Source organism: Sorex araneus, chromosome 10 (genome assembly GCF_027595985.1).
Source record: "Sorex araneus isolate mSorAra2 chromosome 10, mSorAra2.pri, whole genome shotgun sequence".
NCBI lineage: Eukaryota > Metazoa > Chordata > Mammalia > Eulipotyphla > Soricidae > Sorex > Sorex araneus.
Genome location: NC_073311.1, coordinates 5595907 through 5621490, shown reverse-complemented (window position 1 = coordinate 5621490; position 25584 = coordinate 5595907). Strand labels below are relative to the sequence as shown.

At 41.5% G+C, this 25584-nt stretch overlaps 1 protein-coding gene across 9 annotated transcripts in view; it reads left to right on the top strand.

Moving 5' to 3' along the window:
- VPS13C (vacuolar protein sorting 13 homolog C) overlaps positions 1-25584 on the top strand; it is a 185107-nt gene that overhangs the window by 122731 nt on the left and 36792 nt on the right. For all 9 annotated transcript variants that reach the window (XR_008626968.1, XR_008626967.1, XR_008626965.1 and 6 more), the window contains 15 exons: positions 1868-1960; positions 3094-3459; positions 5283-5369; positions 6707-6862; positions 7028-7292; positions 8357-8517; positions 9433-9554; positions 10145-10439; positions 12125-12514; positions 14484-14588; positions 15569-15733; positions 16790-16918; positions 17198-17331; positions 19779-19905; positions 21549-21784. Coding sequence is in view for 5 of the 9 variants with exons in the window: in XM_055118553.1 (XP_054974528.1) it covers positions 1868-1960; positions 3094-3459; positions 5283-5369; positions 6707-6862; positions 7028-7292; positions 8357-8517; positions 9433-9554; positions 10145-10439; positions 12125-12514; positions 14484-14588; positions 15569-15733; positions 16790-16918; positions 17198-17331; positions 19779-19905; positions 21549-21784 (2831 nt within the window). In the remaining 4 variants the exon portion in view is untranslated. The remainder of the gene's footprint in view (positions 1-1867; positions 1961-3093; positions 3460-5282; positions 5370-6706; positions 6863-7027; positions 7293-8356; positions 8518-9432; positions 9555-10144; positions 10440-12124; positions 12515-14483; positions 14589-15568; positions 15734-16789; positions 16919-17197; positions 17332-19778; positions 19906-21548; positions 21785-25584) is intronic.

Below are 25584 nucleotides of genomic sequence, written 5' to 3'. Positions count from 1 at the left end.
CAGTCTCTCTGGTGTGAGGTGGTGTCTCATGGTTGTTTTGATCTGCATCTCCCTGATGATTAGTGATGTAGAGCATTTTTTCATGTGCCTTTTGGCCATTCGGATTTCTTCCGTGAGAAAGTTTCTGTTCATTTCTTCGGCCCATTTTCTGATGGGGTTGGATGTTTTCTTCTTGTAGAGTTCAACCAGTGCCTTGTATATCCTTGATATCAACCCCTTATCAGATGGGTTTTGGGTGAATATCCTTTCCCATTCTGTAGACTGTCTTTGTACTTTGGTCACTGTGTCTTTTGAGGTGCAGAAGCTTCTTAGTCCCATTTATTTATCTGTTTTCACTTGCTTTGCCACTGGTGTGTCATCTTTAAAGATACCTTTAGCTTCAGAGTCGTGGAGGGTTTTGCTGACCTTGTCTTCAATGTGCCTTAGGGATTCTGGTCTGATGTTGAGGTCTTTAATCCATTTTGTTCCACCTTTTGTGCATGATGTCAGGTCGAGCTCTTGCCCATTTTTGGGGGACAGCACCACACAGTCCACTGAGTACCCCAGGAGCGGGAGCAGCTCAGCGCTGTGCTGCCATGCTCAGGAGTGACCTCTGATGGTGCTCTGGGAGCCGGGGGCAGTGCAGGGGATGGAGCTGAGTTGGCGTCGTGCAGGGCACTAGCCTTACTGCCTTACTCTCTCCACTCTCCTTCAGAGACATTTTTTTCCTTTTCTTTTTTTAATTGAATTACCCCCTTATTTAAAAAATATTTATAATTGAGTTTTAGGCATAGATTGTTCCAACACCAATCCTTTCACCAGTGTTCCCAGTTTCCCTCCCGTCCTCAGCCTGCCTCTGTGTCACTTTTCCCCGCCCCCACTGTCCTAGTGTTTCTTTCCCTAGCTAATCCTCCCACCCCACCCCTGCCCCATGCCAAACGTCCTACTGAAGACTAGTTCTCTGGCTCTTACTTTCTATTGCCTTGGGCATTTGACATTCCCCTGCGCAGTTTCTTTCCATCCCAGGCATGAGAGAGATCATCCTGAGTCTGTTCCTCTCCCTCTGGCTGATTTCACTCAACATGACACTCTCGTCTACTCAAATTACAGCAAATTACATATGCAGAATCATTAAAAAATTTTTTTTAAAAACTGTGGACAGAATGATTTGCACCAAGAAACGCAGTCCTAGGCTTCATCTGTACTTTGTCATGGAACATTCTTTACTAGGATCATCATCTTTGGATATGTCACAGGAAGATAATATTACCTGCTGAATTAAAAAGTCATTCTTTTTTTAATTTTTAAAAAGTGGTTTATTTTGGGCCAGTGACTTTATGCATGCAGAGCATGTCAGCTACTGCTGGGCTGTCCCTCGCCCTCCCGTATTTTTTTGATGTAGTTACGCAGCCCAGATTCTTCCATTCAATTTAGCTGCAAGATTGTTTTTTATAATTATATATGAAAATATAGGCTTCATAGGTGTACTCATCTGGTTGTAAGATTTGACATTCTAATAGGGCCTTTCATCTGGACACTGTTCATTTACATATTTTATCATGGTTCTTTAGTTACATTTTACAGATCTTAACAGCGTATTTTACATAGAGGACTATTTAAAGATTTTTTTTTTTTGCAAAAGGAAAAACTTTAAATTTGGATAGTAAATAAGCATCATTACATTAGGATTGGCATAAAGGCATTGATGAGAACTATGTTCACAGACCTGTCATAGTTCAGAGAATCTTCACAAACAGTTCTCAACTAATTTAGTTCGCCTTTTATGCTTTTAGTAGTGGTTCTGTAAAGATCTCTAAGTAGAACATGTTCTTGTCAGTATATGTTTATGTAAACTAAGAAATTATGAAATTTCACTTATTGGCTCTAGGTCTTACAGCCCTGCTCTTTATTTATGGAGAAATGTGCCTGGACTTCAGGAAAACAAAATATAAATATTAAAATTGAAGAATTTATAGTTAAGGTAAGTGCATCTCAATATTTGGGTAAAAATGAATTCTCAATGGAATTGTAGTCTCGAGAGCTCTGTCTATATGTGACATAATAAGGCAAGGGAAAAAAGAATCAGTTGACGGCTAAGTTTTGCAGAGCAATATATATTTACCTTGGGGGGATTACTTATATCTTTTCAGTCAGTTAAGGTGGCAAGGGTCATACACTTATGTGCTATAATAATCATTGACATTTGGGTAACACTGACTGAATATGTGATTGCCCATCAAGTCACACAGTTTTGTGTCTTAAGCTAAAGAATTTGATTTTGTCTTAAAAATTATGGCAAGATGAATATTTTAAACATAGGCGTGGCATGCCAGGATAGCATTTCAGAATTCACAGAGGCAGTGTGGTGGGCAGCGAGGAGGGTGCTGCCTGGGCATAGAGACCCCGCTGTTGGGGAACTGTGGCTTGGTGGTGGTTGGAGCAGGTGCTGTGCTAGGGTAATGGAGAACTCACAGATCTTGAGGGAAGGGGAGGGGATCAGGGGAGAATTTTAGGCCTTATGATTCGACAAGATGAATAAAAGCCAGCATATGTGTCTTATTTTTTTTTTTTCTTTTTGGGTCATACCCAGCAATGCTCAGGGGTTACTCCTGGCTCTACACTCAGGAATTACTCCTGGCAGAGCTTGGGAGACCATATGGGATGCCGGGGATTTAACCCGGGTTGGCCGTGTGCAAGGCAAATGCCTTTCCTGCTGAACTGTCTCTCCGGCCCAAGGCAGATATATCTTAACAAGAATTATAGAGTTGGGTTTAGTAAGTGCAGCTGTTGGAAAAATGAAAATCTTAGATTTGCATTATTTTTTCTGTTCATAGAAAACTCTTCTTTCTGTATTAATCAGCTTCAAATTTGGTCTTTCACAATTGGCACGTTATGACCTTAGCTACTTAATTTCACAATAACCTGAACAGAAGAAGTCAATGTCTTGAAGACATTTGACATGAAACATAATTTTTTGGTGTTGCCTCTTACTTCCTTAGTTACAAATTTAATATATTAAAAATTTTAAGTGGTTGTTTTAAACTTTTATATATCATGTATTCTCATCTGTGAGAGAAATTATTCTAAAGAATTTTCTTTTTTTTTTTTTTCAAGATTTCACCCATAATTCTTAACACTGTGATGACAATTATGGCTGCTATGTCTCCAAAGACAAAAGAAGACGAATCCAAAGATACATCCAAGGAAATGGAAAATCTCTGGGGAATCAAATCTATTAATGATTATAATTCGTGGTTTCTTGGTGTTGATATGGCAACAGAAATAACTGAAAACTTCAGGGACACGGAACAGAAATTGATCGAAGAAAATTGTGCTTTTACTATGGAATCAGTTCAAGTAACCCTAGAGTGTGGCCTTGGACACCGAACTATACCATTGTTATTGGCAGAGTCGAAGCTCTCGGGAACTGTTAAAAACTGGACTTCACTCATGGCTGCTGCTGCACACATGACACTGGAGGTAGGCCTGTTCCTCGTGCCCCGGGCGGCCTGGGAAGGACAATTAGCGGTGTCAGATGTGAGCTTTTACTTCTAGGCGTGGCCCCTACAAAGATGCATGTGGATTGATCATGCATTTGAAAAATTTCACATGCTATTTAAAATTTTTTTTTATTTTATAAGTGGTTCATAATATTTGATAACAGTTAATATTCAAACACCAATCCCACCACCATTACACCTTCCCACTACCAAATTTGGGACGTTTCCATCCCAAGCCCCAATCCCTGTCCCAAGGCACAACTGAAATTATGTATTTTTTATTGTCTGTTACGGAAAACTGCTGAAAATGCTACAAAAAAGTATCCATAGACAGACAGTGTGAAGATTGTTCTATTTTGACAGGGGCCATTAAGATACTCTTTAGAATATCACTAACATGTTGTTAAAGGTTGGGTGATGTGTGCTTTCGAATATATATCTAAAATTATGTATACATGCATATAATTATATATATTTCCCTCTATGATTCATTGCCTACTATTTGAATACCATCAAATGTGGTGTGGTACTTATGGAGAAGGTGTAGGGAATATCTTGTGTGGTCCAGAATATGCTCACTCATACGTGAGGCTTGGCCCGAGCGTGTGGGGAACCGCCTTGAGCATGGTGACAGTTGGGTTCTGGAGGTTTTTGGCTGCTGGGGCTGTGTCCCTTGGGGTGGGGAGAGTCGGGTCCTGGCCAGTCGACCTTGGCAAACCGGAGTTTGATCCCCCAAGCTGCCGGACTTACTCCCTATAGGAGAGGGAGAGGGAAGGGGAGAAGCTTCTGCCCCACCCCTCTGCACACCTCGGACTCCCCACTGCCATCGAGAGAGAACCACGCAGAGTGGGGAGACCTGGAGGTCAGGCAGCTTTCATTTTATTAGCCCTCACACTGGATATTTATACATGGACTTCAAGGCAGCCTACATATTGCACACATCTGGTCATCACGTCTGTTACGTACACGTCGCCGAGCTCATTACAGATGTTAGCTAATGATTTATATTTCCCGCTCTCAAGGCCTGGTGTGTTAGCTCAGACAAGTGATGACTGTCAGGTCCCTCATCCCATTTTCTCCTCAACCAGAGCGCCTTTCTGGGTGGAGCGCTGGCACAGGGCCCTGGGCCCCTGTGCATAGAGCCTGCTCCTGTTTCTAGGGGCAGGAGATTTGGCCAGGGTCTCAGGCTGACTGCTGAGACCCCAACAGGGGAGGGCTCTCACCTGCCCCCCTCTCACATGCTATTTTTAATCTTTATTTATGTATTTAATTTTGGGGGGTTAGGGGGTGTGCCATATCTGTTGTGCTCAGGGCTTATTCCTGGCTCTGTGCTCAGGGATCACTCGTCGTGGTGCTTGAGGGGCCATATTTGGGGCCAGGGATCAGATCTGGGTTGGCCGTGTGCAAGGCAAATGCTTTATTCACTATGCCAGCTCTCTTCCTCAATACGTCAGTACATGTACAAAGATCCAGATCTGTTTACTTTTTTTTTAAAACTTTTGGGGCATACCCAGCTGTGCTTAGGGTTTGCTCCTGTTCTGCACTCAGGGATTACTTCTGATAGTGCTCAGAATAGGTTCTGGAACAGAACCTGGGTTGATTGTGTGCAAGGCCAGCTCCTTACCTATTATACTGTCTGGCCCCTTTGGTGATAAGGTGCATAAAGTGACATGCACAGTAAAAAAAATTTCTTTGTGCCTTCAGATGTGTTTTTAAAATGACTGTTGACTTCTAGTTAATATTTTATTGTCTATATAAATGTATAATTAAAATGGAATGACTCATAATTGTGTGCCTCTCCAGGTCCATTACTACAATGAAGTCCATGCTGTTTGGGAGCCACTGATTGAAAGAGTGGCAGGGAAGAGACAGTGGAATTTAACACTTAATGTAAGGAAACCGTAAGCACATGAAACATGTACATGCATGTACACACAGGCACACAACATATACACACATATCCTCACATATTGTTTATGTACACACATGTGCATGCATTGTATTTATGTACTTCCTAAGATGTGTTCCAGGATCCTTAAGTTTTTTTCAGAGTCCATAGAATAAAAACAAAACAAAATCCACAAACCCAAACCACAACCTTTTAATTATAGTTCTCAGATATATATATTTTCATAACTTTTCTTATGAGTACAATGGGATTTTACAGCAATCATATGATACTGTGGAAGAATAAATGCAGAAACAGTAATAAAATCGTTCTGTCCTTTCTGAAGGCAGGCTCTAAGGAGATCTGTAAATGACCCTACTCTCGTTGGGCACTTCATGTACTTATTTAATATTTTTTACTGGGGGTGGGGCCACACAAGAGAAATCATGTGGCTTTTTTTAATGCTTTGTAACATGGTATCAGTATTTCACCTTGATAAAAGGGAAACTTGAATAGATTTTAAAATGAAATATTTGAGGAATCCTAATGTAAGTAGACTGGTTTAGGATCATTACATTTTATCTAGAGTATTATAATTTTAACAATAACTGACCAAAAAACATACCTTTTATTTTTATTTATTTTTTTATGTAGGAGTACTGCTATGTTTTGTGCCATTGATTAAGCTGATTGAATTGGGCATGAACTCCAAACTCCACATTACTTTTTTAAATTCAGAATGTTAATTGCATTTTATTATTATTTATTATTTTTTTAAATCACTGTGAGATACAGTTACAAAGCTTTCCTGTTTGAGTTTCAGTCATATAATGATCGATCATCCAACCTCCACCAGTGCCCATCTCCCACCACCAAGTCCCCAGTGTCCCCCCATCCTCCTCCTCCCCCTGCCTCCATGGCAGACAGTCTCCTCCATATGCTATTTTGTATTGCTTGTTATGAAGAGCATAAGATGTTGTGCTGCTGCAAGAGCAGCCGCGTGCTCCTGGAACTCCAAAATTCCAGATAATTAGGGTCTGGAGAAACCTCCACAGCGAGCCGCTTGGTTCAGAGATTCTTTTGTGTGTCTCTAGATCATGGCCATGAAGGAACTTAAGCAGCAGCTGGGGTAGTTTGTGGGCGTGACCTCCAGGGTTCCATGAGGACGAGGGTGTGTGTGTGGGCGGGGAGGAATGAGAGGGCCAGCCCATCCCCTATCCCTTGAGGCTTGGAGTTTGTCGTCACTGAACCTGTGTACCTGTGCTTCTCATTGGGTTCTGGAAGTTGGTGGCCGCTGGGGGAAAAAACATCTTTTAACTGATTGTTTTTGTCTTCGTAGGTGAAAAAGAACCCAGTCCAGGACAAAGGTTTGATGCCTGGAGATGATTTTATTTATCTTCCTGAGCCACAAACAGCCGTTCATATTTCTTCAGGAGATACAATGAATATAACAATATCCAAAAGTTGCCTTAATGTCTTCAGCAATTTAGCAAAAGTATGTTTGGCTTTCATTCGGTATATTTCAAATGGCATGTTTCAGTTGGCGAAAAATGTCTGAATTATTTTTGCCACCAAAAGCAGGTTCTAGAAAATGTGTAGTGTCGGTTGGAGCCTTGGAAAGTGGGCATTGCAGCATGCATTGTGCTGTGTTCCCTTGCAGGGCTTCTCTGAGGGCACTGCCACAACCTTTGACTACTCTTTGAAGGACAAGGCCCCCTTCACTGTCCGAAATGCTTTGGGCGTTCCCGTGAAGGTCCAGCCGAACCACAATCTCAGGGTCATGGGTTCTCTGGAGAAATGTGATCTTTATGACATGGATGCTGGTCAGACCCTGGAGCTGGAGTATGCCAGTCTAGAACCTTCCAGTCCAGGGAAGCGATCCATGCTGAGCCGCCAGGAAAGCACCTTCTTCACTCTGACCTTTGGTATGTTTTGTTTGTTTGAACGGAATCTTTGGAGTTTGTTGGAGTGGGGTGATTTTGTTGTTGTTTTTGATAAAACATAAAAATAAATATATGGGCTGGAGCGATAGCCCAGCGGGTTGGGCGTTTGCCTTGCACACGACCGACCTGGGTTCAATTCCTCCGCCCCTCTCGGAGAGCCTGGCAAGCTACCGAGAGTATCTCATCTGGGAAACTCCCCGTGGAGTATTTGATATGCCAAAAACAGTAACAACAAGTCTCACAATGGAGACGTTACTGGTGCCTGCTCGAGCAAATCCATGAGCAACGGGATGACAGTGATACAGTGACAGTGATAAAAATATATTATCCCAGATAGCTTGAGGTACATTTCCAAAGATTTGAACAAATAGCTGATACATTCTTTTCTCTTGTTTTCTTACACATTGCGGAAATTATACTTCATTGATTTAAAGAAGTACCTTAGAAAACCAAATTATTTCTATCCCTTAGAAAATACAATATACTGTATGTTTCAAAATAGGTTTGGCATTCGATGAGAAGGAAAAAATATATAACCAGAATTCTTAAAATATTGACAGTAGATAACTATCACTGTTACCAAAAATAGAATTTCCAGGCCTAAGGGACTGTATAGCGGCTAAAGCTCTTGCCTTGTGTGTGGCCAAGCATGGTTCCATCCCTGCCATCTCACCCGACCTTCTAAGCACCTCTAGGAATGATCCCTGAACCCAAGCCAGGAGTACTGAGCCTGAGTACTGCTCCCCGGTGTGGCTCAAAACCAAACCAAAACAAAAGAATGTTGCTATATAATTAAGAGAAATGGAAAATCATTCAGTTTTGCTTAACACATTTAAAATACTAAGAAAATTGGGGGGTATAATTTTTCTTAATACCTAGTTTCCTTTCTTCATTATTCCCAGTATCTTAGAACAGTATTTCGTGTCTTTATGTCTAGTGATGTGGAAGTATGGAGTTTGACATTATTTTGAAGTACTAATGATTATTCTGTTCTAGGAAAATGTGAATAAATATTTACAGTGTTTGTCACCTGTGCTCTGCCTCAGTGCCTCATGGATACACAGAAGTAGCAAAAGTCCCTGTTTCGAGACCTGGACGGCAGCTGTATAATGTACGAAACCCCAGTGCGACCCATTCTGACTCAGTCTTGGTGCAGATTGATGCAACCGAAGGGAATAAAGTGATTACCTTGCGTTCTCCTCTGCAGGTAACATGTTAATGTGGGGTTTGGTCTTCACATGTACTTAGAGATATTAAATAAGTTAACTGAGTATAAGGATAGAGGAAAACTTGATTAGTCTAGTACCCATTGTTTGTGAGTCGCTTCTTTTCTTTATACAACTTGTTTTTCTTGTTAGTGATTTTTTATATTCTCTCCTGACTTTAAAATTTATGAATATTTTTATTTCTTTAAGGACTCAGAACTGAGGAATATAAAATTGTGGTTGTCAAATAAACATTATTTTTGTTTATCCCTTAGGATTGTATTTTTTAAATGTGTATAAAGAGATATCAGAATGTCCTCCATGGAAAAAACTTTAGCATTTTACCTGTAGGTTTTCCTTCTTACCTTTAAGATTTTTTCCATTTTCTGTATGTGAATTAATACAGGTTTCTGTATATGTCAGCAAAAGAATGTGCATTCTTAGGACATTGAAATGACAAAGAAAAGAAAGGTTTCAATTTGCATTTGCTTGTATTATGTTATAATCAAGAAAAGAGAATTGCACTTCTAATCATATTTACATTGTTATTTTTATTCTTAGTCACATGATCTATTGAGTAAAAGCTATATAAGAGAAAATATGATGAAAACCTTGAAAAACTAATTCATATTTGAAGGAATATACTAACAGTTGACTCCCTTGATCTGAATATGTGATTATCCTAATAATTTTAACTGCCACTTTGACATTAAGCTAAACATGTATATATGTATATATAGAATTATACACTTATATATTCAGCAAGTAAATGCAAACATTTGAATTATCAATAAAAATGTCTTATAATATAAGCTTTGAAATTTTTTAGATCTAAAAATAATAATTCACAGTTTTCTTTTGGACTTTTTACATTTGTTTGCTTGTTTTAACAATTTGCATGTCTTTTTGTCCAACAGATTAAAAATCATTTCTCTATTGCGTTTAAAATTTATAAATATGTAAAGACTGTTAAGCTCTTGGAGTGCATTGGAGTTGCCAGACCTGAGGAAGAATTTCATGTTCCCTTAGATTCTTATAGGTAGATACTTCTTTAAATATACTGTTTCAAAATGTTCATAAAATGTATTTTTAATTCTGAAAGTTGGGGACCTATATGCTAGAAAAGCAGCTCCATGCTTATATTTAAAAATTGGAAAAGTCCCAGTTTAAGAGTTGTGCCCAAATATCTTTGAATTTTCCAGATGAGATGTTTTTGTGGTAAACTTAAGGTTTTAATGGCTTTTGAGTCTTTTGTTACATTGCTTTTTTTATTTGAAATGAACATTTTTTTTTCAAAAAGTAGTCATTGTTTACCAAGTGTTTCCCTTTTTTGACCAGTAGCTTCTCCATGACTTAGCTACTCCCTCCCTCCCTCCCTGCCTGCTTCTTGTTTGAGATCATATTGGGCACCCAGGGTGCAACCCGGGTCAGTCATGAGCAAGGCAGCGCTAGACTCTCTGTACTGCCTCTTGAACCCCCATGACTAGTTATTTCTTAACCTTTCCTAGCTTTGGGCCCTCGCCTGTAAAGACAAGGGGACAGTGCTTGCCTTGTAGAATCAAAAAGGTTTCACTCGGCCTTCACCCCCTCACTAAGCTCTTTCCGGGCCTCCTGCTTCCCCCACCCTAGGTGTCAGCTGTTCATCCAGCCGGCTGCTGGCTTGGAGAAGCAGTACAAGGAGTCCACCACCTACATTTCCTGGAGGGAGCAGTTGCACAGGAGCGAGGAGGTCAGGTGCATGCTCCAGTGTCCAGCTGTGACCGTCAACTACTTACCTCTCATCGTGAACACCGTCGCTCAGCCCGATGAGCTCAGCTACATCTGTACACACGGGGAGGAGTGGGACCCCGCCTACGTCATCCATCTCCACCCTCCCCTCACCCTGCGCAATCTCCTCCCTTACTCACTCAGATACTTACTGGAGGTATGGCTCTCGTGTGCTTGCTGTATAGAGTACGAACAGTTCCAGGATGTTTTTGTTTTAATGGGGTTTTTAGTTAAAGCTAACTGTTGATTTTCAACATTTCCTAATTTCACTGGTGTAAATATTTCTGCTGTGCTTGTTTATAAGCTATTGACATGTCATTAATTGCAAACTTGGGGAGAAATATGTGTGTGTGTGTGTGTGTGTGTGTGTGTGTGTGTGTGTGTGTGTGTGTGTATCTTCCCAAGTTTGGAATTAATGACATGTTGATAACTTATAAACAAACACAGTATTTTTAGTGTGGGGCTGGAGTGATAGCACAGCAGGTAGGGCGTTTGCCTTGCATGCAGCCGACCCAGGTTCAATTCCTCCATCCCTCTCAGAGAACCCAGCAAGCTACTGAGAGTATCTCACCTGTACGGAAAAGCCTGACAAGCTACTCGTGGCATATTGGATATGCCCAAAACAGTAACAAGTCTCACAATAGAGATGTTTGCTGGTGCCCGATTGAGCAAATCAATGAACAACGGGGATGACAGTGATACAGTGACAAGTGTTTTTAGTTAAGGTCTGTGTTTCAGATAGCATACTTTGGTAGCTTTAATCACAGAGCAAATGCTGATCTGGTTTCTAATCTGTGCCAATCACTGTCCCATGTATTTCACCTCTGTTAATGTTTTTGACTCGCACATTGTCCTCCTAATGACAGTTACTGCTACTAGACCCATCTTACAGATGAGGAAGGTGAGTCATGAGTAGCTAGCTCTGTAACTCAGCTTCCTTAAAAAGTGATAAGTAATGAGTGATAGGGATTGGATTGGCCGATGAAGCTAGACAATTTCATACCTTGCTCTGGACCACCAACTCCTGCTGCATTGATCAAAGACCTGAACAGTCTTTTAAAGTAAAATTCCATAAACTGAGGGATAGAGGAAAGTCAATGTGAAGATGATTTATTCTAAAATTTTTATTTTACTGTTACTATTATGATTACTTGGTTTATATTTATATTAAACTTTAAAATAATCGCTGTTTTTAGAAATAATAGGACATTTTCTAGGAATAAAGCAAAATGAATATTTTTAAATCTCTTCCTGATACATCATTTCAAAAAAAATATCTGAGAAGTGTTTGAAACATACATTATTTCTCTACTTTGTCTGACAGTGAGCCATGCCTGAGTTATTAAAGTAACTAAATGAACAAAATAGGTTTTGTCCTAGTGGTAAGGAAGCCCAATTTATCCTTTGGCATTTACTTATTTTTAAACTTGTCCTACCTCGCTGACATGACCTGTGAGAATAGTTCTGTCTTCTCCCTCATCTCTTCATGAGGGCTTTTATATATAGCATGTGACTGGAGGAGAGGCCGTTAAGTGTCTTACTTGATTATGTACTTCTGATGGACAGCAAGAAGGACCCCCAGATCTACCCTGTTGTTCTCAGCATAGATAATGACTTTATTTTTCAGAACTTAATGGCCATGGGTTTACCAATGTCTAAGATGCCATCTACCTCTATCTGTGATAGTGTTTTTGTAGTTCTTAGTGATGACTGAACTTTCCTAATAAGCAGGCGTGCCTTCATTGAAGTCTTGGGGCTTAATGAATTTGGTGGATTGTTTGTAGAGGATTTTAGAAGTTTGCTAAGCAGTTTTTTTGTTCTTCTTGTTTGATTGCTTTTTAGGGAACAGCAGAAACTCATGAGCTGGCAGAAGGCAGTGTGGCTGATGTCCTGCATTCACGCATCAGTGGGGAAATAATGGAACTGGTTCTGATGAAATACCAGGGCAGGAACTGGAACGGCCATTTCCGTGTTTGTGACTCACTGCCCGAATTCTTCCTGGTGTGTTTTTCTTCTGATTCCACCGAGGTGATGACCTTGGACCTGTCTGTCCACGTCCGGCGGCTGGGCAGTCGTGTGGTTCTGTCTGTCTTCAGTCCCTACTGGCTGATCAATAAAACGTCCCGAGTTCTCCAGTACCGCTCAGAAGATATTCACGTGAAGCATCCGGCTGATTTCCGGGACATTATTTTATTCTCTTTCAAGAAGAAGAACATTTTCAGTAAAAACAAGGTATGTGTTGGTCAGTATAACACAGTGAAATAAATTTCTGCTCCGGAGACTAAATGTGGACACCATCAGACTTCCCCTAAACCACACGTCATTACTTGCTAAGTTGCTGATTGGTATGAACGAGGTCCAAGAGAAGCTTAAAGGGAAATATAGCCAAGTGGAATATTAGGAACTAGTAAGAACAGTTTCCTGACTTAGAATTATTACTGTTCTTAAAATACTTTGTGCCTGGTAGAAACCTTTGCTTTGTGCCAGGGATGAGATGGTCTTTCTGAAGGTGGCACGGCTGCATTTGGCTCTGCTCTGAGTGAGCCCTAGGCCAGGCTTTGGAGAAGTCTCAGGCCCCGACCTGCTCCTTCCTTCCCAGCCCTGTCCTGGGGATACTGGCCACAGGCCTCAAGTGATCACCTGTCTAATCCCATGTGTTTCTGACAGAATTTGCATTTCCTAATTGAAAAAGGTCATGAGTGGAAAGGGAAAATATTCTGATCCAGAGGACTTTTAAAGCAAGTCGCTCATGGTCAATGATGTGGCTTGGTAAAGCAGTTTCCTGTGTCACACCCCAGAAAGCAAATTTCTAGGTCATTTGCCCATAGTTTATTCAAAAGGTCTGGGTTGGGTAGGGTTTGAGAATTTTAATTTCTGACAGCTTCTGGGTATGTAATGTTTATCTGGGGACTATGACTTGAGAATTGCTGTGTTACAGTGTTGATTAATATGTGGCTTTGTAATGTTTATTTGTATGACAGGTGGTCCCCAGGTTTCTTTCACATAGTTGGCTCATCTGTAAACCTCTTCGTGGGCTGGAGAGGTTTATTTGCCTACACTTGCCTACATGTGGCCAACCCAGTGATCACCTGTCTAATCCCATGTTCCCCAAATCCTGCTATGGGTGATCCCTGAGCACAGAGCCAGAAGCCCTTAGCACAGCCCTGTGCAGCTCAAAAACAAACAAAATTCCTAAAAAACAAAAACAACCTCTATGTGGATTCTATAACCAGAAATAAATGCTTTGGCCTCTTGCTGGGCACTGCATATTGAGCCACATTGTGCCCTTGCATCTCAATCAGTATGGCTTGTATTTCCCATCTCCTTTTCCAGTTGGAGTTGATTGCAGAGAGGAACTGTGTGTGATTTCCTTCCTTTGTCTTCTTAGAGTGCCTTTTATCTACCATTGACTGAATAATGGTGCACACAGAGATCCAATCTTTTTATACCTGCAGCACCAGTACTGATTCTTCCAGAACTAAAACTGCTGTTTTTTGTGCAACTTTGGCAGTTGGCTATTTCGATTTGTTCGAGCAGGCACCAGTAACGTCTCTCATTGTGAGACTTATTGTTACTGTTTTTTGCATATCCAATATGCCACGAGTAACTTGCCAGGCTCTGCCATGCGGGCGAGATACTCTTAGTAGCTTGCCGGGCTCTCCGAGAGAGCCAGAGGAATTGAACACGGGTCGGCCATGTGAAAGGCAAATGCCCTACCGCTGTACTATCACTCCAACCCTTCCTTGACACTAGGAGACATAATTTTATATGATATGTAATTGTGTTTACAACAACACTGTGTCTCATTGGTACCTAGTCTTACATGCACCATGTTCATGTATATTGCTTTTTTTTTTTTTTTTTTGGGTCACACCCGGTGATGCACAGGTGTTACTCCTGGTTCTTCATTCAGGAATTACCCCTGGCGGTGCTCAGGGGACCATATGGGATGCTGGGATTAGAACCCGGGTCGGCCGCGTGCAAGGCAAACACTCTACCCACTGTGCTATCACTCCAGCCCCGTATATTGCTTTTGTTGTATTGATCCCTATGGTTTTCTGTGATTCTCAATTTGCAGTTTGTTTTATGTTTTCTGTACCCTGTGACATTAAATAAATTTTTGGTGGCCTATACCTCTTTATTAAATAGAATTAGTATAGTTCCTTAGGTTTCTTACATGATGGTGTGTTTTCTTTTATAGGTACAACTAAAAATTTCAACTAGTGCCTGGTCTAATAGTTTCTCCTTGGACACAGTGGGAAGTTATGGGTGTGTCAAATGTCCTGCCAACAATATGGAATTCCTGGTAAGATTCTCATTATTTTGGCCTTTTAACATTTTCTGCAATTCGATAAACTAACACACCCCTAACTCCTTGGAAAATAACAGAAATTTGAACTCAAAGTTTTGGGTGAAGAATTGTTGTCACCTCTATAAATTTCTGTGGATTCCAGTATCAAAGCAGAATCTGAATTTGTAAAATTTTGAGACTGAGTTGAAATCCATTCTAATAAACCAATACCTGTAAGTATCCCAAGTGTGTTGGAATCTTCAGTCCATGTCATTCCCTGTCTAATATTTCTCACATCTTAAGTTTGCCTGAAAAAATTTGGTAATCCATTGCTAGTTTACATGGGGTTGTACGACTTGAAATTTTTTACCCTCTTAATAGTAGAAATAATAAGGTCATTGCACTTGAGCTTTTATATTAATTGCAAAAACAGTTTGTGCTTCAAATATTAGAAGGTGATGACTACATGTAAAATCTGTCATGGCAAATCATCATTCGGTTAATTAGAGATTGATATTTCCTGAATTGGTTTCTGATGGAACCAAAAACTAAGACAGCAAGAGTTTTCCTCTTAGAAGAAATATGATATAGTAATTATTTATTATAGGGCTGGAGCGATAGCATAGTGGGTAGGGCATTTGTCTTGCAAGCAGCTGACCAGGGTTTGATTCCTCTGCCCCTCTTGGAGAGCCTGGCAAGCTACCGAGAGTATCTAGCCCACACGCCAGAGCCTGGCAAGCTCCCTGTGGTGCATTTGATATGCCAAAAGCAGTAACAACAAGTCTCACAATGGAGACTTTACTGGTACCCGGTTGAGCAAATCGATGAGCAACAGAGTGACAGTGACAGTGAAAGTAATTGTAATTAGTAAATACAGTAATAGTATTTTTAAATGTTTTATGAAGCCTCTAAAGTGATGTGTGTGTATATGCAGGTGTTTTTCAAGTGTGTTGTATAAAGAACTAGAAACTGATAAGTTTGTTTCCTCTTCATAGGTTGGTGTTAGTATCAAAATGAGCAGTTTCAATCTTACTCGAGTGGTTACCCTGACTCCCTTTTGTACTATTGCAAACAAATCATCTTTAGAACTCGAAGTTGGTGAAATTGCACCTGATGGCTCTATACCAACAAATAAGTGGAACTACATTGCTTCTTCAGAGGTGAAATTCTCTTTTAATGTAACTAATTTTAAATTTATAAAAATAAGGCATATAAATGAGAATTGTATATATTTCTTTGTTAAATTTACTTTTATACTATAGTTGTATATTAAAATGTGACAGCAAGTTTTGAAAGACTTTTCTCAAGTTTATAATCTTGTTGGAGGACTTTGGACTCATTTAAGGTAGCAGATGGAGGGGAAAGATAGTATATGCCAAATGTGGGTGGGTACAAAATTTCTGAATAAGATGGCTGGAGAAATATGATACAGTAATTATTATGGCAACTATGATTAGTAAACAAATACATATTTTAAAATATCTTAAGTCTATAAAATGGTGTGTATGTGTGCATATACATGCACAGTCTCTAAAACTTTACTGAAATTCAAGTGTACACTTAATAGAGAAGGAAATAAATCTTGTAACATTCTGTCATTGGAGGTTGAGACCATTGTGCTAATCAATCTAAACAAAAATTTAAATGCTGGGCCAGAGAGATGCTGCAGGGGCTTGGACACAGCTGACTCGAGTAGAATCACCTATACCTCCTGGTCTCCCAAGTACTGCTAGAGTCCTCCTAGACTGTGGAATCAGAAGCTCTGAGCACAGCAGGTGGGGCAGCCATCCTCACCAGAAACAAGAATGAAAAAACAAAACAAAACAAAACAAAACAAAACAAACCTTCCTCACCACCCCAAAAATGAAAGAAAGACATTTAAATGAGATATGTACAGAGTCATTGTCATTAAGATTGCAGTTTAAAAATGTTGAAGGGCTTAGAGGCTGTCCTAATTCACAAAGAGGACTCCTGTTTCTCATAGTGTTACTCTTCTAGATATATAGCCCAGAAGTTCTGTATTTCACTAATGGATTTTCTGTTTTTTTCATAAATTACCATTATTTAGTATTCCTAAAATGATATATTGAGATGATATTTTACAGAAATTTAGAACAAGATATGCCACAATCAGTTTGGGAATTGAAGTTTTACTTAGCTGCAGTATATGCACTACAGTGCTATTTTAAAATTGATGCTAACTTTTGTATTTTCAGTGCCTTCCATTTTGGCCGGAAAACTTGTCAGGCAAACTTTGTGTAAGAGTGGTGGGTTGTGAAGGATCCTCCAGACCATTTTTTTATAACAGACAGGACAATGGCACTTTATTGAATCTAGAAGATCTGGTAAGTTTTCTTATGTATCAGTAAAATGTCTATGACTTCTAAAATTTACTTTAAAATAGTAGCACTGTTGTCCCATTATTCATCGATTTGCTCGAGCGGGCATTTATTAAAGATATTTAATAAATATCTTATTAAAATATGCTCTAAAATCTGGTAATGACTAGAAGGTGCTATTGTCTCAGCATATAGTATGTATTTTATGTCCATATAATTTTAAAGCTCCAAATGTAAGTACAGGTTAAGCCAGTACTTCAAACGCACCCTTTCTTCCTACAACAGAATGGGGGTATATTGGTGGATGTAAACATTGCTGAACATTCAACTGTCATAACCTTTTCTGACTACCATGAGGGATCGGCACCTGCTCTAATCATGAACCACACACCGTGGGACATCCTCACCTACAAGCAGAGGTACGGGAGGAAGGGTGTGTGGTAGACTCGGTGCTTCCATTGGTCCACAGGCCCTTCAAGGAAACACTTAGAACTAAATGGTTTCAGGTTTGGGAAAGATAATGTGGAACACATGGTGTTCAGAACTAAGACCCTCAAGTATTTAATATTCTAGTATCACATTAGTTCAGTTCAGGTTTTCCTGCCAAGTGGCTTGATAGCCAGAGTTACAGAAAGATACTTGGACTTTCAGAGTATTAGACATTTCAGAATTGTATAAGTAGTGACCTGGTGAACCATTGTCATTCTTCAGTCATCGCTTGTGCTCAGTAAATTTCCCCCTGTAAATCTCTCTAGTGTTTGGGGTCGGACTAGCATGACACTGAACGAGAGTACAGCTTTGGCAGCCGCGCAGCCTGCCCACTGTAAGTGGGTCATGTTCTCATGTCCTTGCTCTGCGGCCTTTGGCTTCCATGACATCACTTAATGATGTCACATGACTTTCAATCTTAAAATAGATGATGTGATACATTTAAAAAGAATCATTTTGTCTGCAGGAAATTGTAGCCCTTCACATAAATAATTTTTTTTACTTTTATGTTTAAAAATTATATAATTCAGAGATTAACCTATTCTCAAGTACTGAATCCATTGAGATATTCTAAAGTGTATATTTGGATTAAAATCTAGTTGGTTTGGGGCTGGAGCGATAGCATAGCGGGTAGGGCATTTGCCTTGCACTTGGCCAACCCGAGTTTGATTGCCAGCATCCCATATGGTCCCCTGAGCACTGCCAGGGGTAATTCCTGAGTGCAGAGCCAGGAGTAACCCCTGTGCATTGCTGGGTGTGACCCAAAAAGCAAAATAATAATATTAATAATAAATAAAATAAAAAATAAAATCTAGTTGGTTTATACATGTTTATTTTTGTTCTCTGGGAAGTATTTTATATCACATTTAAATGATGAACTTTAATTTTTTTTTTAATTGAGTCACTGTGAGACACACAGTTGCAAAGCTGTTCATGATCGAGTTTCAGCCATGCAATGAGCACCATCAGCTCTTTAAGACCTGGAAACTTTGGTCTGACTTAGTGGGCTTTAAGTGCAGCCAAAATTTTGTGTTTCCAGCGAGCCAAGGTCATGCTTTGAGAAGCAACACTATGAACCCAGGTTGCTGTTTGTATCTGGGACTTGTATTTCTTAGGCGTTGTATTTGATTTGAAAACTGAGTGTGAAGTTTTCCTGCTACTGAAATGCTTACCAGTGACAGTCTTTTCTACAGTTGCACTCTGGCATTCAATATTTGTCTTTTTTCTTTTGTGTGTGCATGTAGTAGAGTAAGATGGCTATAATAGAGTTAACTTTCACAGTCTTGGTATACAAGATCTCTGTATTTTCACCACCAACAGCATGCTCAAAATTTCCCACCATTAACCTTATGTAACTTCTTTTTTTATATTACTATTATTTTCTTATTTGTTTAATTTTTTAATTGAATCACAGTGAGATTCACAGTTACAAAGTTGTTCACAATTGGGTGTCAGTCATTCATTGTTCCAATACTGGTCCCTTCAGCAGTGTACACTTCCTCCCACCAGTGTCCCCAGTTTCCTCTCGCCCACACTCACCCCCGCCTTTATGGCAGGCACTTTTCTTCTCTCTCTCTCTCTCTCTCTCTCTCTCTCTCTCTCTCTCTCTCTCTCTCTCTTCTCTCTTTCTCACCTTGTGGGCATTATGGTTTTCAATACAGGTACCAAAAGGTTATGTATATCTCTTTGCCTACTTTCAATACTCACTTCTTATCCAGAGTGATTGTTTCTGTCCTTATGTAACTTCTGGTCCTTTTCCTCATCTCCAGATGCTTGGTAAGCTCAGGGCAACAGTTCAAGGCCAGGGCTTTGTCATCGTGTGATGCCGCCTATTCCCTTGTTTTGTCTCTGCATTCCTCGAACGAGTGATACCTTCTGGGGTTTGTTACTCTCTCTCTGGCTGGATGCCGTCAATATGATGGCACGCCATATTTGCCATAATGGGTTCTGTTGGTGTGATCTTACCGAGATGATTGAGGCCATGGTGCATCTTCAGAAAGGGCAAAGTTATGTTCCCTTAGGCCCCTGAATGGTTAGTTCCTTGAATTTGGGGGGTACTTAGAGTTGTGTTTTATTAGCAAAGGCAGTTTTGCTAGGTTTCTGTGCTAAGCTCTTTCTCAGTTCAACCACAGTTCTAAATTTTTCAAGGCCAAACATTTTTTAAAGTGTGTGTGTGTGTGTGTGTGTGTGTGTGTGTGTGTGTTGGGGTGAGGCTGTTACTTGTCTTTGTGCTTGGGAGTTGCTCCTGGCAGTGCTCAGGGACTGTGGTGCGGGCGTTGACCCTGGGCTTCCCGCCAGCGGAGCCTGACTCAGCCTGTGGAGTGACTCCCCCCCCCAGGCCCTGGTGTTTTAGACTTCTTTCTACTGACTATTTCAGTGGGTCACGGGAAGAAATGGTTTTGCTACCAAGACAAGCTCGACTTTTTGCCTGGGAAGATCCAACTGGCACCAGAAAACTGTCATGGAAATATGCGGAGAACAACGGGGAGCATGACCTGCTGAAGGTGTGTCTGTGGGGTGCAGGTGAGAGGGCAGCAGGAGCAGACAGGCCGGCAGGCATGGAGCGGAAAGGGAGCCCTTGTGAAACGTTGGTTTGGACATTAGATGGCAAATGGCTTATGCCATTGCTCTCTAAAGCTTCCTTGGCTTTGCTCTGAAATGGCCACTAACCAACGGCGATCGACTCACCATCTCTCAGATTCCTGAAACACTCACAAAGACTGGCTTATCCTCTCATGAGGAAATTGAAGCTCAGGATTTCTCTGTTGTGTGGTTCTTTGCCATGGTAGGGAGGTCCTGTCTGCAGTGTTCTGGGACCTGGAGGTTAACTAGGAATTGAGAGCCCCAGATTGGAATACTTGGTTCAGGTGGGTGCTGGGGGCTTCCAGAGTTGTACCTGGTGGAACTCAGGGGCAGGAGGTGCTGGGAATCAAACAGGGAGCCTCACCCAACTCTTCCTTTGCTCTTGGTTGCATCCTTCAGGAAAGAGTAGGCTGGACTGCTGTTGGAATAAACTGTTGAAGGTCCAAGCCCAGAGTGCAAGGGGATCTCCCTTGGGTGTGTGGGCACTTCCCAAGCAAGGCTCAGGGCACCTGGGAGTCACCCATGGCATGACCTAGCCGGGCCATGTGTCTCAGAGCAGGGCCGGGCACCATGCTCCTAAGCCCAGCCGTGCTGGGGCCCACTGGTGCTGGACTGGGCAGTGCTTGAATGCTCCCAGAGGGGGACGCGGTCCCTCCACACGCACACCTCTGCTCCCCGTGCACCCCAGGAAGGGGTCGTTCTGATCTCTTGAGCAGAGCAAAGCAGGCCGGGTTCTGTGAGAACCTCAGCAGAGGGCTGAAACCGCACCTCGGTGAGCCAGCACAAACCTGCTGCCTTAGTCTGCAGATTCAAGCATGCGATTCCTATGCATCTAAATCACTTATTTTGGAGGGTTTGGGGCCACACCAGGTGATGCTCAGGGTTGACTCCTTGCTTTTTGGATCATACCTGGTGGTACTCAGGTGTGCTGGGCTGGAACCCAGGTCAGCTCCATGGAAGACAAGTACCTTACCTGTGGTACTGTCTCTCCGGTTCCAAAAATTATTAAAGAAGAAACATAAATTAGGCTAGGTTTTTGTTGGGTTGTTTGCAGGGCTATGGGATGGAGTGGAACCCTGTGGTACAGAGATCACTCCTGGAGGGACTCGGGGGACTCTGCACAGTGCTGGGATAGAATGAGAGTTGGCTGTAAGGCAAGCACCGCCTTCCCAGTTGTGCTCTCTCTCCCTGGCACCTAATTAAGTTGGTTTTATCAGGAATCTCTGATAAAACTGATAAACTGAACCACTAGGTTCTCCATCTTGGAGTCAAAGAAATATCTTAGAGCAGTGGTGCCATAGGGATGCTTTGTCTTTGATAAATGCCCTTTAAGCGTTAAGTAGGTAAACTGAGGTATAAGAAGTTAACAGTTACTAATCTTTTGTTAGAGAAAAATGGCACTGCTAGAACCACGTCATAATTTTTATGTTGTTTTGATGGCTAGAAATTTCCCAGTTTGCAGTCATACTTTAAGTACTTCTCTAACCTGTCTCATTTATTGTAATTTAACTTTAATAAAAATGTGCAGCTTACGGTTTTAACCTAAAGTCTCTTTTATATGCAGGATGAATGTGGGCAGTTTCCATATGATGCAAACATCCAAGTACACTGGGTGTCCTTCCTCGACGGGCGCCAGAGAGTCCTGCTGTTCACGGACGATGTTGCCTTGGTGTCCAAGGCCCTGCAGGCAGAAGAAATGGAGCAGGCCGATCATGAACTCACCCTTTCCCTCCACAGCCTTGGGCTTTCACTAGTCAACAATGAAAATAAGCAGGAAGTTTCATACATTGGGATAACCAGGTATGAAAGTACAAAAAATATAAGGTATCAGAAATATTTATTTTTTTAATAAATGGGGGGGGGTTGGGCCATACCCGTATGTACTTGGGCCTTACTGCTCGTTCTGTGCTCACGGATCACTACTGACAGTGCTCAGAGGACCCTGTGGAGTACTGGGGACTGAACACAGACAAGCACTTTAATTCCTGTACAATTTCTCCAGCCCAAAGACATCAGAAATCCTACATGGATATTTAGTACCAATGTGTGGAGAATAAACAGTACTGATTCTTTGGGATTTGCTGTATTGTTGATTCTTTTGGCAAAACCTAGCGAGCGTGGTTTTTACTGCTAGTTGAAAAACCTCTTTTGTAGAAAGTTGGAGAAAAATAGTATCTTTGCTCTAGCAGTGTCCACCACTAGCATATGGGGAAGAAAGAGACTATTATTTTGTTGCTTCTGTGTATTTAAAAAAATGAGTCATAAAAGCTGAGGTGGTCCAGAGAGACTGAGCACACACAGGCCTGGGAAGGCAGGTGGACACAGTCGCTGTTTTACATCCTCAGGGCTAGAAAGATGAGCCCATGTCTGGGACAGCCAGCAGTAATGGCCGGAGAGATCTGAGAAGGAGTTCATGCGTGAGGCAGTATTTAACACAGGCACACTGTTTTTCTTTTCTTTTTTTTTTTTTCATTAGTTTATTTTTAATTAGAGAGTCACCGTGAGGGTACAGTTACAGATCCATACATCTTTGTGCTGATGTTTCCCCCATACAAAGTTCGATAACCCATCCCTTCACCAGTGCCCATTCTCCACCACCAGTAAACCCAACATCCCTCCCCCCCTCCCCAGTCCCGTCTCCCCCCACCCCGCCCTGCCACTATGGCAGGGTATTCCCTTTTGTTCTCTCTCTCTGATTAGGTGTTGTGGTTTGCAATAAAGGTGTTGAGTGGCCATTGTGTTCAGTCTCTAGTCTGTATTCGGCCCGCATCACCCTTCCCCCTCATGACCTCCAACCACATTTTACTTGGTGGTCCCTTCCCTGAGTTACCCAGAATGAGAGACCAGCCTCCAAGCCATGGAGACAACCTCCTGGTACTTATTTCTACTATTCTTGGGCGTTAGTCTTATAGTCTGTTATTCTATATTCCACAGATGAGTGCAATCTTTCTATGTCTGTCTCTCTCTTTCTGACTCATTTCACTTAGCATGATACTTTCCATGTTGATTCACTTATATGCAAACGTCATGACCTCATTTTTTCTAACAGCTGCATAGTATTCCATTGTATAGATGTACCAGAGTTTCTTCAACCAGTCATCTGTTCTAGGGCACTCGGGTTTTTCCCAGATTCTGGCTATTGTAAACAGTGCTGCGGTGAACATATAAGTGCATATGTCACTTCGACTATACTTTTTGGCTTTTCTGGGATATATTCCCAGCAGTGGTATTGCTGGGTCAAATGGGAGCTCAACCTCTAGTTTTTTGAGAATCGTCCATATTGTTTTCCAAAAGGGCTGAACTAGCCGGCATTCCCACCAGCAGTGTAGAAGGGTCCCTTTCTCCCCACATCCTCTCCAACAGCGGTTGCTTTTGTTCTTTTGGATGTGTGCTAGTCTCTGTGGTGTGAGGTGGTATCTCCTGGTTATTTTGATCTGCATCTCTCTGATGATTAGTGATGTAGAGCACTTTTTCATGTGCCTTTTGGCCATTCGTATCTCTTCCTTGGTAAAGTTTCTGTTCATTTCTTCACCCCATTTTTTGATGGGGTTGGATGTTTTCTTCTTGTAGAGTTCAACCAGTGCTTTATATACCATTGATATTAACCCCTTATCTGATGGGTATTGTGTAAATATCCTTTCCCATTCTGTAGATAGTCTTTGTATTCTGGTCACTGTATCTTTTGCGGTGCAGAAGGTTTTTAGTTTAATGTAGTCCCATTTGTTGATCTCTGTTTTTACTAGATTGCTTAGTTCCGTGTCACCTTTGAAGATACCTTTATCTTCAATATCGGGCACACTGTTTTTCATGGGTGGCTACTAGCCTTTTAAAAATAGTGATGGGACATTATCATCTCTGGTTCTCCTTATACCTGTGGAAGAAATATTTAACTTTATTTATTTTGCTTTAAAAATCATAATAACTTTGGTAAAAGACTCATTCTGTTTGGGAGACTGCTGAGTGAAATGGTTCGCACATAGCTGCAGTAATTCTGTGCTTTGCACCCTTCAAGGGCTCCATGCAAGGGTTACGATTAGCATGTGCTCCTAATGTTAGTATGCTCACGAGTATGTGAGTCTTGGCTGTATATTTTAGAACCGTGTTTTAAAATTTAAAATATGGAGCTGTCTTTTAAAGATAATGCAGGGCTGGAGCGATAGCACAGCGCGTAGAGCATTTGCCTTGCAGGTGGCAGACCCAGGTTCGATTTCCAGCATCCCATAAGGTCCCCCGAGCACCACCAGGAGTAATTCCTGAGTGCAGAGCCAGGAGTCACCCCTGAGCATCGCCGGGTGTGACCTAAAAGGCAAAAAAAAAAAAAGATTATGCAAATAATATTCTCTGGTCCTGTGTCACGAAAGTATGGTCCATGAGCCATTGAATTCTGCCTCTGTGTTTGTGTACACTCCTCCCTCCCCTCCCCTTGCTGTCAAGATTCCCCTTAAGATAATAGTTTATCTTCAGGTACTTTGTGTAGAGTATTTGGGTCAATGTGTTACATATCAGTCTTACCAATAGAGTAAATTAATGAACACTCACATTTGTAGACTTAACATTCATTGGTTCTATAACTTTTTTTTGTTAGGAATAAAATCTAAGGGGCCAGAGAGACAATATTGTGATTAAGGCACTTTGTTTGCACATGGCCAACTCCAAATTAATACCCAGCACCTGCAAAGGGTCTCCAAGCTCTGCTAGTCTGATCCCTGTGCATAGAGCCAGGTGTAAGCATGTAAGCCTATTGGATGTGATCCCCCAAACCAGAACAATCTTTAAGAAAGGATCGGGGGGAGAGTGGAGGGAGGGAGGGAGGGAGGGAAGGAAGGAGGGAAGGAGGGAGGAAGGGAGGGAGAGAGGGAGAGAAGGGAAGGAAGGAAGGAAGGAAGGAAGGAAGGAAGGAAGGAAGGAAGGAAGGAAGGAAGGAAGGAAGGAAGGAAGGAAGGAAGGAAGGAAGGAAGGAAGAGAGGGAGGGAGGAAAAGTTGAATGTACTCAGCTTACTATATAGAAATTTGATGGCTGTCATTTTTTTTTAATTTTTATTTTTTTATTGAATCACCATGTGGAAAATTCCAGTGCTTTCAGGCTTAAGTCTCAGTTATACAATGCTGAAACAACCATCCCTTCACCAGTGCCCATATCCCACCACCAAAAAAAAAAAGTACACCTCCCATCCTGCCCCCCCGCCTTGTAACTGATAAATTTCACTTCACTTTCTGTTTACTTTGGTTACATTCAATATTTCAACACAAACCTCACTATTATTGCTAGGAGTACCCCACTAGAGTCAGACCTGTTGTGAAGGGATATAAGGTCGCGGTCGCGCGGTTTTGGATTTCTGTACTTTAGCAACTAAGTCCAGGGAGATTTCATCCAGGTATGGGATCATTGCAAGCTTGTAAACCCCATCTGTGGTCCTCATAATATGGCGGTCCCCACGCCCTTCACTCCCGGCAGTCATAATATGGCGGTCACCACACCCTTCACCCCAAGGAAGAGGCAAGAGAGAGAAATACCTTTCCCCTCCTGGGCGGGCATGGGGCCTCGGCTTAGTTCTCAGTCTGGAGACATTCTGCGAGGAGCTGCCGATGCTGAAAAATTT